A 15,600-nucleotide genomic window follows, 5' to 3' on the forward strand; every position below is an offset into this window, starting at 1 on the left:
AGTTTGTCACCGCTGTGTCAGGATATGTTGTTGGGGGGGGGGGGGTGGTGGCAGCCGGTTAGCCCTCAAGGCTTCCATACTTGACATTCACACTTCATGCTCCTGTAAACCATTCCCTGCGGCAGAGGTGGGTGGTTTCATCTCTGAGTTGGGCTCTAGTGACTCGAGACTCCATTGCTGGGTCTTAGACTCGGGTTTGGCCTTGCTCTGGAAAGTGCTTGAGAAAACCTTGTCAGTTCTCGCCGAGGAACGGGAAGCCATGAAGATCAGGGGGCGGCGCGCCGAGCGGGTGCTGGCGGCAGCGGAAGTGACGTGGGCGCCCAGGTGCTTGCTGCGGTTGGCGTGGGGCAGCGTCAGGTGGCAGCGGAGCACCTGGCAGAACACCTTGCGGAACTGCTGCGAGGACACGTTGTACAGGAGCGGATTGATGACGGAGCTCAGGTAGAAGAAGGTGTAGGAGAAGGGGAGGAGGATCATGTACGCCCGGAAGTAGGTCTTGGGCCAGTCGTGCTTGGGTTTGGCCGCCGCCATAATCCTCCGCACCTGGTTAGGCATCCAGCAGACAGCCAAGGTCACGACAATCAGCCCTGAGCAGGCGAGAGGAGAGACAAACAGCATGAGAACAATAATGCAAGAAACTAAATATTGAGCTCCCCAGTTCTGTGCTTACTGGCCAGGAAATGGTACCAATTTTTCCATGTTGTGCTTGACAGCTTCTCTTGCTGCTAGCAAAAAGGAATTTCACAGTGTTTTAAGGCCAGGGAAGTGGACTATGTTAAAGACCATTAAATGCTTTAGACAATTGTTTGCACCTGTTGTTAGCTTTTAATTAAAAAGTTTTCATTGTTGGGTAACCAGGAAGCATATTAGAGTCTGGTAATCTAGTTTTGTCTTTTAAGGAAATAGATGTATACACTCTGTAAAAGCAGGTAAAACAATATTTGTATTTTAAAGAATGTCCACATAAAGACCCGGTGATATTTTCAAGACAAATGGAAATGGTGTCCCTTGTCACAAGAAGCATATTTAGTCACACTGACGATTGTGAATTCATTTTCAAGGGACAAAAAGTCGGGAAGCGCCAGTCACTGAGAATGTTTCTTGGACATGTATTTACTAGGTGTGTACACCCATAATTCTAATACTTGTTTCTGCAACAGCACTTCTGTTCATTTTCAAATATTTTTAGCTGTATCATCTCTTCCACCTTCATGGTGGGGAAAAGACAATCACCCTCACATAATGGAAAATATAAAACTTCAAGTTTAGCCAGGAGCATGCTCATTGCCTTGTGGCACTGAGCTATACAGCAGCCTCCAAAACGATCAGGCCCTGGAGGGACACCGCTCTGACCCATAAGCGGATCACAAGTGGACTGAATGGACATGTTTGCATTCCCACGTATTTGCATTTCAACTTACACACTCATCTCTGTTTCTGTGACCTCTGACAGAGGAAAGGAACATTTACCTGCAGTGACCAAAAAACACACACATTCCAAAAAAAGGAAGATCAAGAATCTACAGAGCATTTGCTCTCTTCGCTCTGGAGCCAAGACACCAGAATGTAAGTTCCTGTGTGGGGAGCTGGTATCTTAAAGCTGTGCTTTGAATTTTTAGAAATGCTTCCTCCGTCTCCTAAATCTGATTATCATAGTAAGGAAGATTCATTCACATTTTGAAACTTTGTATTTTCTAGGAAACCCACAGGGAAGCAATGGTTGGCAATAATCCCTGTCTGCCTCTGATCCATGATAAACATTTCATTCATAAATGCTCCAGGAAAACCAGCCCCGTTTGCACCTCCGGGGTTGGCCCTCTCACACACACTCACCTGAGCATGCCTTACCTGGTGACTGAGTGGCCCTAGGTATGTTCTTTACCACTGCAATAGCCCAGTTCCCTCAACAAATCCTCCACAAATCCCGGCTGTCAGCAAAGGCAGCCCTGGAAGCTCCTCTCCCTTGATAATTTCCAAGGGTTTCTCTTGTCAAACCTCAGCCCAAGCTTAAAACACACATCAATTTGCTTATTTCTTTTCTTTGAGTTTGCTTCCCTGAGAACACTCGGTGAATCTAAAAATAAAATGAGCAAAGTAACATTGATCTGATGAAAAGGCCAAAAAAATCACTTTAAGTCAAGAGTATCGTCTGAATCACCTAGTTAAAGCTGGTGGTTGGAAAGAAAAATCAACATTTCTCTGTGCTTAAAAAAAAAAAAAATACTTGCATAGGAAATCAGGAGCCTTTTTCCCACCGCTTCGAGAAGCAGGGACCCTTCCAGCCACGTGTGCTGTTCCAAGTGGGTCCGTAAGTGATTTCTCCTTGTTTTTATCAGAAGCAGTTCTGACTGGAAGGTTCATCTCATGAACTGAAAGAACTAGGAAGCTTCTCCTACCTAGGGAAGCTACATGTCTTCATCAAGGCTTAAATTCTTTTCTCTCCTCTGCCACTGCATTTCACACAAGTACAACCATCTTCATCTGAAGACTTAGTTCCCAGAACAAGGAAATCGAGCACAGGGTTTCAGATGTGTGCTCTGCTACACTGTGGGAGGTGGTCCTTCAGGCAGCAAGAATCTAGGAAGGCGATGAGAACCTACTTGTACTTACTCGGGTTGAACATAGCACAGCTTTTCAAGCCCCTGGAAGAAAAGCAGTGAGAAAAGGGGCCGGGTTTGAGGGGGGCAAGTTACAAAGTTGTTGTTCTTCTGTCCTGGCTTTGGCCCTGTTCTACTGAGCTCCCGGTTGCATGACCCTTCTTGTTACCTTCACCCCCTTTGCTGGTATCAGTTGTCCTTGACTGACCTTCCCATCAAAAGCAGCAGTTCAGTAAAAAGCACGACCAAGTATCTTAGGGATGAGGCAAGGGACATGAGCAAAGAGTTGTGGACTGATCTGCAGTTTTAGTCAGGAGAAAATTTTGGCTCTGAAATCCAAGTGAGCTAGAGTCAATAAGTGGGAGGTGCCTTATTCTGAACAAGTTGCCAAAAATAGGGAACCAGACCCAAGATTCTCCAGCGATAAGGAAAGGGGAAATCTTGGCTTTCTGGGTGTACAGTAGCAAGGTAGGATAGCAAATACGAACTTGGAGAACAAGAGAGACAAGGAGCTGAGTTAGAAATCCACAGGGATTAAGTAAAGATGAGGCATCAGAGGGGCGCCTGGGTGGCTCAGTCAGTTAAGCATCTTCCTGCGGCTCAGGTCATGATCCTGGGGTTCTGGGATGGAGCCCCAAGTCGGGCTCCCTGCTCAGATGGGAGTCTGCTTCTTCCCCTCCCTCTGCCCCTCCCCCTGCTAATGCGTTCGTGCTCTCAGAATCTAAAAAAAAAAAAAAAAAAGAGTAGGCATCAGAAAAATCTTGACATATAACCAAGAATAATGTAAACTATTGAGTCTTCCCTATGTCAGTCTCTGTGCTAAGCACTCTGTGCTTCTTTCCTATGCATTTGTCACTTCTGAAAATAACCTGGTGAGATCAAAGCTGTTACTATCTTCATTTTACAGAGGAGGAAGTTGAGTCTCAGGTTAGTTGCCCACATCCTGCACCTAGGACACATGCTTGCCAGACTCCAAAATCCTTTATACATTTACTATTTTTTCTGAAAGACACATGATTTCTCATTTTCTTCTGTTTGAAAAATACAGGAAACACAAGTAAACATGAGCCATAATTCCACCCTGGGAAGTGGATATAAAGTAGCAATGACTACTAGAAATATAAGCCACCCAGGTGGCTTTAAATCTTGAATAGTCACATTCAAAAAGTAGAAAAACAGGGTATCAATTTTAATGTTTCTTAACTGAATCTACCCCAAATATTATCTCACATGCAATGTCAACACGCAATCAATCTAAAATTGAGAGCTTTCACATTTTTTTCATACTTCGAGGCTTTTATTCTTAAAATATATTTCAGTTGGTTACCAACCACACCTGGCTAGTGTCTGTAGCACAAGTTCAAGTACCCCTCCCCACAGGACCTCTGATTGTCTCCTCCTCCCATTCTCCCACCTGCCCCTTCCCAGCCACATACCTGGAGAGTCCTGTCCGACCAAGGAACCCCCACCCTGCCTGTGTTTTTCTTCCTAAGATTCTGATGTGATTATCATATGGTTTCACTCATATGTGGAATATAAGGAATAGGGCAGAGGACCACAGGGGAAGGGAGGGAAAGCTGAGTGGGAAGAAATCCGAGAGGGAGACAAACCATGAGAGACTCTGGACTCCGGGAAACAAACTGAGGGTTACAGAGGGGAGGGGGCGGGGGGGAGGGGGTAACCGGATGATGGGCATTAAGGAGGGCATGTGATGTGATGAGCACTGGGTGTTACACGCAACTAATGAATCGTTGAACATCAAAAACTAATGATGTACTATATGTTGGCTAACTGAACATAAAAAAATTAAAAAAATAAATTCTGATGCAGTCAAGTTGACCCTGATCACATATCTGAGTATGCATTCTCAGCCCAGGGTAGAGCAGGTCTAGCCCATCTTTTCAGACGAAAAGCCTTCCGTCTGAGGGGACTACCAGTTACTACAGCCTAAATAAGTCTCACAGTACAAAATGATATTTTGCTTTTCTCATTCTAAACCTTGCCTAGGCATTTTGGAATAACAGATTGTGCCAAATACCTGGCAGGGCTGTTGGAATATACTTCTTCCACCGCAACTAGAGATGGGGGGAAAATGGTTTGTGTCTTTCCTTCTGTGCTTTGAGAGAGAATTTTGTTCTAGGAAAATGCAGCATTAGGCGTACAAGTACCCCTATTGTTGGAATGTGAAGTGTGCATCCATGGGGCATGTAATAGAGGTCAGCCTCTGGTGGGAAGCTGGGGGTGGGGGGGGGAACCCAACCGGCCCCCTTATGAAATTTGTCATTTTACAATGACAGGTAATTGCTCACTTTTACATTTGAAAAAAAAATGCATTATTTTAGAGGACATTGAGAATAACGATTATGTCCAAAGATAACTTTTTATTGGGCTGTTTTTAACTGGTCCAGCTCTTGTCCTAGCTACTGTAGCTGAGACGAAGCTTTAAAATCTTATTCAGGCCTTAATAGAGTTTAATAAAGATTTGATTAAATTTATGTTTGGCTGCAATCAGTTTGGACTTACATTTGGAAAAATCTGTAATGCTTTGGTCTGTATGGTATCATGTTAGCCCACGCCGTTAAATAACTTTACTGTGAGCTTGAATGAAGATCAGTGAACTGAACCCAGTCACGTTAAGAAGGTAAACTATTTTAACTGCATTACTGATAGATTTGTACTATATTCCAGACAGCCTTGTGCTCTGGGTTAAGAAATACCCTCACGGCTTACCTGTTTTTCCACATAAAGTACTTCCATTTTTCCTCCTTGATCACTACCCTAAAATGACAGTCGCCATTAGACGAGGACACAGATTTATTCTCGGTGGAGTAATGTTGTTTAAAACACAGAAATAATACCGATGTCCAACAACATCTCACAAGAAAGGCTGACATTTCAACAGCATCTGAGTCAGCCTGCCTGGTTTAATCTGTGGAAGACGAGAAATTATACCACCTGGGACATGGCGATGTTCATGCAACTGACTCTGGGCTCTCTTTTCTCCCCTCTAGTCTTTCAAGTGAAGGTAGCTCTTCATGCGCTCCCCGGAATTCATCTTAGAGTCCCCAAAGAATGGCAAAGCAGGTCTCCCTTTGGAGACCAGGTGCAGAACCCCTTTGTCTCACAAATGATGGAACTGAGGCTAAGTGATTCACCCAAGATCTCCAAGGGCACGGTGGCAGCAGTCCCCCTACTTTGCCTTACTGCTCAGAACATGGGCTTCTACCCGAGACTGACGAGCAAGCGTGTCATCCTAGTTAATTGTAGTTTTCTATGCTCCAGTTTTAGGCTCAAATGCTGACCATCCACAGCATGGAATGCAATGCGAGGCAAGTCAGTCTCAGATCCCAGCTAAAGTCAGCACCACACCTGTTCTGTACACGGTCTGGATTCAGTTTTAGAACCAGGCTCCTCAAAAAAATAGGCACACAACAAAGCCCTGGAGCACATGTGCCGCGCCCCCCTGCCACAGGGAGCTGGAGCATGTTTGGAAAACAAGATATGAATCCAGGTCATGACCTGGTGACCCAGCTGATAAGGACTCCATCTATCCATCAGTCTGTCCATCTTACACAGGCACCGGCTAGAAAAGAATACTTAGTCTGTACTCAGCCGAAAAGATCTGGAAATTACATCTTTCTCCAGCAAACATAGTTTGTGTGATTTTAAAGGAATCCCACAGATTTGCTTTTCCACCTGGCATTGGGAATTCCATTTTACTGAATCGTTGAAGCCTCGGGGGCATAATGATTTCAGTTCTCTGTGGTTAGCATAGCTAACCTCTTTCTGCCCAGAGAGTCAAGTTCTCTCTAACCCAACCTCAGTGAGTAGGAGTTAGATATCTCCCCTACCACTACCCCCAACCAATTTAGGTTCTCTGGACTTTACTCACCCAGCAACCGTCTCCTGATTGGCCGAGGTCTATGACAGACCCTGTCCTAGTCACTAATGATAAAAAGCTGAGAAGGGCGAGGCAGGCACAGCCGGGTGACTGCTAGCAAAGGGCCATGAGAGCCACCTGGCCACAGTTTTACGGCAGCCAAGAGCTGGTTGGCCCTCCCATTGGGGGTGAATGCTCAGAAAATTAAAGGAGAGCAAGAGTTAGCCTGGAAAAGGGCACCCAGGCAAAGACACAGCATGAGCAGGGGATGGGGGAATCCAATAGCAGCTCATTCTAAGAGCTGCCAGCCTCAGTACGGCCGGGGCCAGAACCAAAACGAAGGGGTGGGTGGAGACAGTGGGAAATGAGGCCCATTAGAGAACACTCCATCGGGTTTTGTGGACAATAAATTAACCAGCATATAGTAGGGTGAGGAACAGCTGCTTGTCAAGTGACATTTAAATAGCAACTGTCAGTGGAAAGTAAGCATATGGTTAGTTGAATGAAAAGCCAGAAAAAGACAAATACATCCAATAAAAGGCTTTAGCACTTTCTCAATTTATAGCTTTGTGTTTGCCAGTCTGCTTCTGCCAGCCAGTTGAGACATTGATCTCCCTGACTTTGCCCCATCCAAGGAGCCCAAATCAGCACTAACCTTGGTTCGGTCTCTAATCTCTGAGACAGTGGTTCTCAAAGCAGGGTTCCTGGAACAGGGACATCAGCACCTCTCAGGAACTTGTTAGAAATACCCATGTTAGGCCCCAACCCAGACCTACTGAGGCAGAGACACTGGGAGCAGAGCCCAGCAGTCTGGAATTACCAAGCCCACCCGTTGATTCTGATGCTTACTCACATTTGAGAACTAGTCTAAGACAAGCCCAAGTTGAGGGGGAGCCTGCATCATCAGGCATTTGTGGCCCTGTCACTGTCACATTGGTCACATTTTGAAGGGTCCCATTTGCCTGAGTGACTGCAGATGGAGCTGACAGTAACTGAGAACCCCTCTCTCATTCCTGAGCACTGCCCTTGCCTTGGTCCTATCCCCTCCCTTTCTTCTCTCTCTCTGCTCTTTCTCCTTTCTCCCCTCCATCTCTTCCCAAGGTCCCCATAAACGGTCTGTAGGCAGCCCTTGCTTAGGCTGCCCACACACGCACCTTTCTCCCTCTCCGTGGCTTTCTTGGCCGTCTTTGAGAAGGTGACTGCATCAGGAGCAGGCAAGCTCCTCACAGCTAACGGGTGCCTTCCTGGAAGGGTGGTCACCACGCATTGCCAGGTTTGCCCAAGGAAAGCAGAGAGGGTTTGGAAGCAACGCAGGTGGGATGTGAGGGACCCGGATGTTCGCCGAGCACTGGACACACCCCCACTGAGATCCCGCTCCACGTCCCGTGTTCTCGGACCCTGCCAGGGCGTGCCTGGATACCCTGAGCTCACTTTTCCAGTGACCCATGGGCTTAGTGACTTTGGTATAAACCCATCTGCCTTCTTGTCCTCTTTCCCATTGAGAAATGTTGTTTAGGAGAAGACAGAAGAGCAGGGGGAATTTGTTTTCAGAGCAGGACACAGGCCACAACTTTAAAATGATGTAAAGGCCACACATGGCCGCTTCTGTCCACGAAGATGGATGGTTTGATGTCCCGTCTTTGTCCCAGCTATTTGATGGAGCCTAGGATAGGACTCTGCACCCCGTGTGGCTCCATCCACCATGTTGAGGCCAGAGACCCAGGTTCCAAAATGGCCTGCAATTTGCCAAGCATTACATCCATCACATTCTGCTCTACAAACTTCAGGACAAGAGGACCAACTATAAATCGCTATAATTGCAAATATGTATTTCTAAAACAAGCCCTCCTGTCTGGGAGCTGTAGGACAGCCACATGCACTCAGAGTAAGCAGCATTTAGGATCAGCGTTATGGTTTAGTGCCTCTGTTCCTCTATGAATACATGCTAAATGATTAACTGCAATCCATTGAATAAATATTTTTCTATATGGATCTCAACTGTACGCAGCTGTGTGGCTTTCTATGCAGTCTGTCCTGAATCCACGGATAGTTAGGTCCCCATGTGTGGTACAACTACAAAGCCCAAAGGTGTTCCTCAGCAAGAAACGCTTCCTCCCTCGAAACACCCAGCACAGGATGGGTTGTGATAACGAGGGCCACGATGCCCTCTAAGCCTGCCGGGGGTAGCTGCTGACTGTAGGATGGCCAGGGCCCCCTCCAGGGGACCAACTCATCCCACCCTCCCCCCGACCGTGCCACATACAAACACTCATCACTTTTTATGGCTGAAAGCCTGCAGTTTCAATGGAATTTAGTTTCTTGCAAATGGTAGAGAATCAAAGCCTCAGAACGCCAGCACTGGAAAAACAAACAAAAAAAGCAAAACAAAACAAAACAACAACAGAAGAGCTGCGTCTACTGGTAAACCAGGAGAATCCCCAGAGAAGTGGGATGAGGAGCCCAAATTTACAAAGCCCAGGAGTCCCAACACAGGGCCTCCCCATCTGGTGGTGTCTGCACTGGCCATGAGCTCCCCTCAGAACCCAGGGAAACCACGCAAACCTTGGATAAAGCCACACTCAGCCAGGTGCTCAGCAGAGGCAACATGGGCATTCTGGGAGTGTGGAGACAAGTGGATGTGCCTGCAGATCTCCCTCTGCCTCTTTCTTTCCAAGGTCCCTGCTTGTGCCCCCTCTGTGCAGCAAGACAGAGACCCTGGGAGAACCGATGCTGAGTGCCTATGACTGAGGCAGGCCAGGCCCAGGTTGGGTGAGCACCCCTCAGTCTGTCCTCCTAAGACTCCCAAGACTCTGCACATGTCTGGACCCAGACCACATCTTTCTCCCTTCTGCTCTTCCTTCTCTTCGGTCCCTTCCTCCCACCCATCTCCTCCTGACTGCCCATGCTTTGCCCAGTTCTTATTCTACAAGTTTCTGCGGTCACTGCCTCCAGGAAGCCTTCCTGACTCCACAAAGCTATAAATCAAGTTTCCTACTACAAGTTCACTAGCACCTTTTACTCCTGTCCCTGTCATCCTAACACTGCAGCATCAGCTAGACCGTAAACTCCATGGGAGCAGGATGTTTCATATTCACAGCTGTAGCCTCGACACACGACAGAAAACCCTCACATACTGATTGCTCTGTCAGCATTTGTGGGAGGTAGGGAGGGTGCTGGAGGTTCCAGGCGAGGGCTGAGCAAAAGGGCACTTAAAACTTGAATTCATCTAGGGCGCCTGGGTGGCTCAGTCGGTTAAGTGTCTGCATTCAGCTCAGGTCATGATCCCAGGGTCCTGGGTTCGAGCCCCATGGCGGGCTCCTAGTTCAGGAGGGAGCCTGCTTCTCCCACTGCCTCTGCTGCTCCCCCTGCTTGTGGGCACTCACGTTGTCAAATAAATTTTAAAAATCTTTAAAACTGGAATTCATCTAATGTATACAGAATCAATCTGAAGTTAGCTTCCCTGTCCAGAGGGTTCCATACTAACCCTCCTGACACGGAGCCTAGCGCCTGCATGATTTCCATCCCTCATCCTGAGGGAAAGGGAAGGAGACAGCGAGAATTTCAAGAAAGAATCACCCTTTCATTCAAGCAAGACAAGAACCCCCAAGCGCAAGAAAGAGGTCTAGACAGGGGTTGAAAAGTCTTGATTCTGACAAATGCCTTCAGGAGACTACAGTTTTAGTGTCCCATCCCGCCGTGCTACTAGCCAATCCCTGGATTATCTACACTAAAAACATGTTTCTTATCCTGTTTCTCTGCAAGATGGCCTGATGGATATAAGCAGTGTACGGTGAGGGTCAGCAGGTAAAACAGGATATGTAAGAGCCACATTTACCAGAGAGACAAGTTGGAGGAGAGTCATTTGTTCCCAAATAATGTGATAAATCATGGCCCCCATGAAGATGCCACAAGTCTTTGTCAGAGAGGCTGCAGGCCAAGACTCAAAGTATAAGGGTTGAAGTCAGCAGCCAAAGTGGCGACTTAGAGATGAAGAGGAAGCACCCAGAAGAGCATTTGGTGAAGGTTGGGGGAGACTATTTCTAGGTTACCTGCCGGGTGGCCCCAGGAGAATGCAATCCTGCAATTATAACCCTCAATTTCCATCTGGGCACAACTTGGCCATAGAGGCAGAGGATGTGGTAAGAGAACATGAGGAAGGCTAGATTACCTCCCTTCCTGCTCTATGCCTATCACAGATGTTCTGATAGTGTATTTCCTGGCCCCTCTGGCTTTGCCTCCATCTGACCTAGGCAACTCCACCCACCAAGGGACGCTCAGCTTTACTCTTCCAAGCTTATCTTATAATAGCTTGCTATTATAAGGATAAGAAAGCTAACAAGAGCTGCTGGGATGAAGAAACGTGGTAATAAAGTCCTCAAGACAGTGCCTGCTGCCAGCCAAGGGCTCTTCATAGTTATGGCCATTAGTACCTTCACCATCACCTCTACCTCCATCACCCTCTCTGCCACCGCCATCTCCATCACTTCCTCTACCCATCATCACCATCACCCATGCCCCATCACCCTCTCTGCTACCACTTCCACCATCATCACCATCTCCATCACCTCCTCTACCCTCTCCTCCTCCATCACAACTATTATCATTTCCAATGTCAGCGTCTTCATCCCCTCCTCTACCATCACCACCATCACCCCCACCCCCTCACCGTCTCTGCCACCAGTTCCACCATCATCACCGTCTCCATCACCTCCTCTACTGCCAGACATCCTCATTACCACCAACATAGCTCCCAGAGGTCAGAGATCCTGGGGAAGGCTGACTAGAACCACCAGATATCAGACGCCTTCTAATCCTAAATTCACAAAGCCCAGAATGATTCCATGACTTGAGCAGAGTTATCCTGCTCATCATTAGCAGAGAGATGACCAGGACTTAAGTCTCCTCATTTCCAGGTCAGTTTTTTCCACTCCCTGGGTTTAGAGCTTCTGCCACTCTGTTCTAAGTCTCTGAACTCTTTATGCTTCCCCAATACACACATAGGGATACTTAGGGTTTCAAGAAGAGAGGCAAGGAGTAGAGACTGACACAAGGCCAGATTACAAGAAGGAGGACAAATTCCAAATCCCAGGAAGACAGGAGCCCTGAGCCCCTCCCTAGCTCGCTGTCCCCACACAAATCCTCTCCAGGAAGAATGACAAGGGGCAGGAAGGCTCCATGACTGTCTGATCATCTGGTCACTTAGGCTAAGAATCTTTGCTTCTTTCCTCCATCCTCAATTCCACCCTCAAGCACACATCCCTCCCCCCAACCACATCCAATGCCCCATGGCCGCGTGACCTCCAGCTGAGCTCCAGGACAGTGGAGGGGGTGAACGCTGGGATTTTTTGTCAGACTGACCTGGGTTTAAATTTCAGCCCTGAAATGGCTAAAATAATAGTATCCACCTCATGGAGTGACTGTGAGAAAAGGAAATACACTCACGTGGAGGACTGAGCCCAGCAGCGGTACATGAATGGCAGCTCATACTACTTGTTACACAATCCCATCAGGGGCTCCAGGGTGGAGATCATCCCAGCTACAATTAATATAATGCATGTATATTTCAGACACTCTTCTTAACACTTAACCTACACTTGCTCGTTTAAACCTTACAATAAGCCCCACAAAATGGCCACGACTTCACGTTATTGCTATTATGTAGATAAGAAAGTTGAGGTATGGGTAGGTTACATTTCCTGCCCAGACTCCCACAGTTGGCCAGGACAGGCCAGAAGTTAGACCCAGGCTGCCTGGTCCAGAGCTGGTGCGCTGGACCACACTGCTCCTGCAGGCCACCCTCAGTGGCAGAGCCCCTCAGGTGGATCAGAGATCAAATGTTTTCCGAGTCCCAAACTCAAATGAAGGTATTTCAATTCAAACAGCCACAAGTTCAGAAATAAATTTGTTTCTGTGGCTGTCTCAGAATCTTAGTTGTCAAAAAGTAAACACTTCCCCCTAACATATCTCTCTAGTAAGGCAAGGTATCATCTTGAAAGGGCCTTTTTACCTTTAAGGTGAACACAGTGAAGTTTCCTGTTATGAAGAGAAAAGCTTGGTGGAATTCAAAGAAACCAACTAGCTTTGAATAGGAGTCTGGCAGGCTAGAATAGAGAAGGTCTGCTTTTCATTGCATTTATGTTATGGAAAGCAAGCACCTCTACCCCACCCCCACTCCTATGCATACCAAGAGTTCTCAAGAAGGATCCTTTCCTATAAAAATTCATTTAAATTCAGAGGTAAAGACTACTCTCACCCATCATAGGCTGGCTCTTCCCCTCCTCATAAATGCAATCTAAAATTTGGTTTCAAAGTAAATTAGAAAATAAGTTCAGCTCCCCATTATCTGCTCCTCTCATGTAAGTTAGCAATGAAATTCTGGGAACAATCTACAGCAAAATGCCAGGACAGGAGGCAAAAAAAAAAAAAAAAAAAAATGGAATCAGCTGATGGGAGAGATACCAAAAGAGGTTCAGGAAGGAGCCAGGCTCATACCGTGTTTTATTTAGAGCTGAGGGTTCTCAACTGAAATCAGTGAAGCTCTTGGGGAAGTTGAGGAGATGGTATCAGGCTTCTAAGATAGGGTTTTGTATCAAGAAGGATCAGATAAGGATGCCTTCCTGTTAATGATTTGAAAATGAAATTACTGTTGCATGACAGGATAAGAATAAATCCCTCCTGGTAGATTTTTTTTTCTTTTCATAGGTCCAAAAAAACTTCGAGGAAATAGCCTTGCAGATTTGGAAACATGAAGCGTGAGCTCTCCTATCCGAGTGTAGCAGTATCTGTCAAAGAGGCACAGTATTCTACACCCTAAATCCAGTGCAGCCCAACAATAACAATATCCTGCTTTCGTGTTTAAAGCTAGTCCTTATCTGTTATCTCACTTGTCTCCTCCCCCTGACCACCAAATGGCAGAGCACCTCCAGGCCCTGTCCCCAGCTCTCTTCTACCTTTCTACCTTCTCACTCTCTCTCCTGGGGCACCTCCTCCATGTCTCCACTCTGAAATATCATCTCTAAGGATATGCAATCCCAAGCCAATGTTACCAGCCTCAGGAGACATCCATAGCCAGATCCCTACAGCCAAATGCCTACTCAACATCACGGCTTGGAGAGCTCATCGGCACCTATAATGAGACACATCCAAACTGACTTAATGAGCAGCCATCCATCCAAACCTGCCCTCCCTCCACTGCTCCCAACTTCAATCAACTCTAGTACCATTCACCAAGTTTTTCCAGCTGGAAACATGCAAGTCACCCTGCTCTACTTCCTCCTCCTCATTCCCATACTCAGTAAATTCCTAAGCCTGTCAGCTATACCTCCAAAATCTGTCCCTTTCTCCCCATCCCACTTTGAGACCCCTAATAGGGGCTGCCATTTTCTCCTGCCTGGACTAGCTCCCTAACTGGTCTTGTTCAAAATCACTTCTGCCCAAGACACTCTCCACACAAGCCACTCTTGCCACTCAGATTGTGATCCATGGCATCCCCTGAAGGCTTACTAAGAATACAGAATCTCCGGCCCCAGCACAGACCTGCTGATCAGAATCTGCATCCTAATGAGACACGCAGGTGACATGCGGCCTGTGCTGTGGTGTGCAAGCTCCGTAGCATCACTTCGCATCCCAGTCTTTCCCCATTTTCCTGCTGCCTGACCCCTGAGCCTTTCTACCACTCTCCTGCTGAAGCCCAGGCCTTTCCAAATTTCCAAGACATACCAGGTCTTTGCCTAAGCTGGACTCCAGAAAACTCCCACCTGCCCAAGTATTCCTTCCTCTGGGAAGGGCTCCCTGTTCATTCAAAAAAAAAAAAAAAAAAAAGGAATCACTCCCAACCGTGTCCCTGCTTCCTTGACAGTGCGACCACATGGTTTTAATGATAAATTTCCATGCCTGGCCTACTGTGATCACCTGGAGAGTAAAGGCCACACATATCCCAGCCATCGACTCATGCCTCGCATAGCACAGGAAGCCCTCAATACGTGTTTATTGAAAGTAGGGAAGAATTTAATCCCATTAAAATATATGCCAAGGTCCTATCTTGAATTTCTGACTAAACTGGAACCCTACTGCACTGATTTTACACACACACACACACACACACCACTTTATTGCTTAGGGTAATGGTACTTAGAAAAATGATTTTGGAGTTATAGGAGAAAAATCAGATGCCACCTTTCCCAACTTCAGAAGATACACTTAGAATACACTGGCTTCAGGTTGCTCTAGAACCTGGAGAGACCGGGTAGAAAGGCAGTGAGACAGCCCCATTCTTCCCCAGGAAGACCATCTCCTGGTGCTGGGTGGGTGAGGAATAAGACTCTTTCCTCTCTCTTGCCAGTGCCCTGCTTGAGGCCATGTTAGAATGTGCTGGTCTCTCAGGCTTTAAGCGGCAACAGGTCTATGGGCATTCTGAGCTGAGTCTGGGAGAGGATGAAAAAAGATGCAGAAGACCAAACAGCCCCTCAAGCACACCAGCCCAACCCAGGAAAGGCTGGTTGGAATGCAGGAGGTAGCAGAGGCTCTGGGCATTGGCTCTGGAGCTCCTCTGAGAATAAATAAGCACTTCCTAGGGCAAGGCTGTACTTGAGAGTGTCACTGGCAGGAGCAAGGTCCAGATGTGTATTCCGGGGAGATAACACTGTGAGATGCATCTAAGGTAGGGAAAAAAGCACCAGGGGGAGAATGGTGGGTGTGGGGCACTGGCATAGCCTGGTGCATGCTGGGACTGAGCCCAAAGTGTAACTCCAGAGCCTCCTTAGGATGTGTCTGCCTAGGCCAGAGCCAGCTCAGCCAGGCACGCCTCTTCAACCTCCTCACAGACTGTCACGCTTGGCTTTGCAGCACCTTATAGATTTGTCCAACCCCACCATACTGTAGATGAGAACAGAGAGGTCCAGAGCCAGCAACAGACTCATTCCAGGTCACTGCGCTGGCCAGCTGTTGGCAAAGGAACAGGACCTAAGCCAGACCCCTTTCTCCTTTCCTACAGCCAAGGCTCTGTCTTTCAGCTCTGACATTTAAGATCTTTCTATCTGTAGGCACTGAAGCCCCAATTGAATTATGCTTCTGACCAACTGGCTATAGATTTGAGGTTCCAGTGACTCCCACCTTGGGTTCAAT

The 15,600-nt window shown here is 47.2% G+C and overlaps 1 protein-coding gene across 1 annotated transcript in view; it reads right to left on the minus strand.

The window, feature by feature from the left end:
* Positions 1–35: 35 nt before the first annotated feature.
* The window catches only part of GPR39 (G protein-coupled receptor 39), a 191,003-nt gene continuing 175,438 nt past the window's right edge, over positions 36–15,600 (minus strand). Inside the window, exon 2 of the mRNA XM_081814575.1 lies at positions 36–587. Coding sequence (XP_081670701.1) covers positions 88–587 — 500 coding nt within the window. The 3' untranslated portion in view covers positions 36–87. The remainder of the gene's footprint in view (positions 588–15,600) is intronic.

Source organism: Leptonychotes weddellii, chromosome 3 (genome assembly GCF_054177405.1).
Source record: "Leptonychotes weddellii isolate Sample4059 chromosome 3, ASM5417740v2, whole genome shotgun sequence".
Lineage (NCBI taxonomy): Eukaryota > Metazoa > Chordata > Mammalia > Carnivora > Phocidae > Leptonychotes > Leptonychotes weddellii.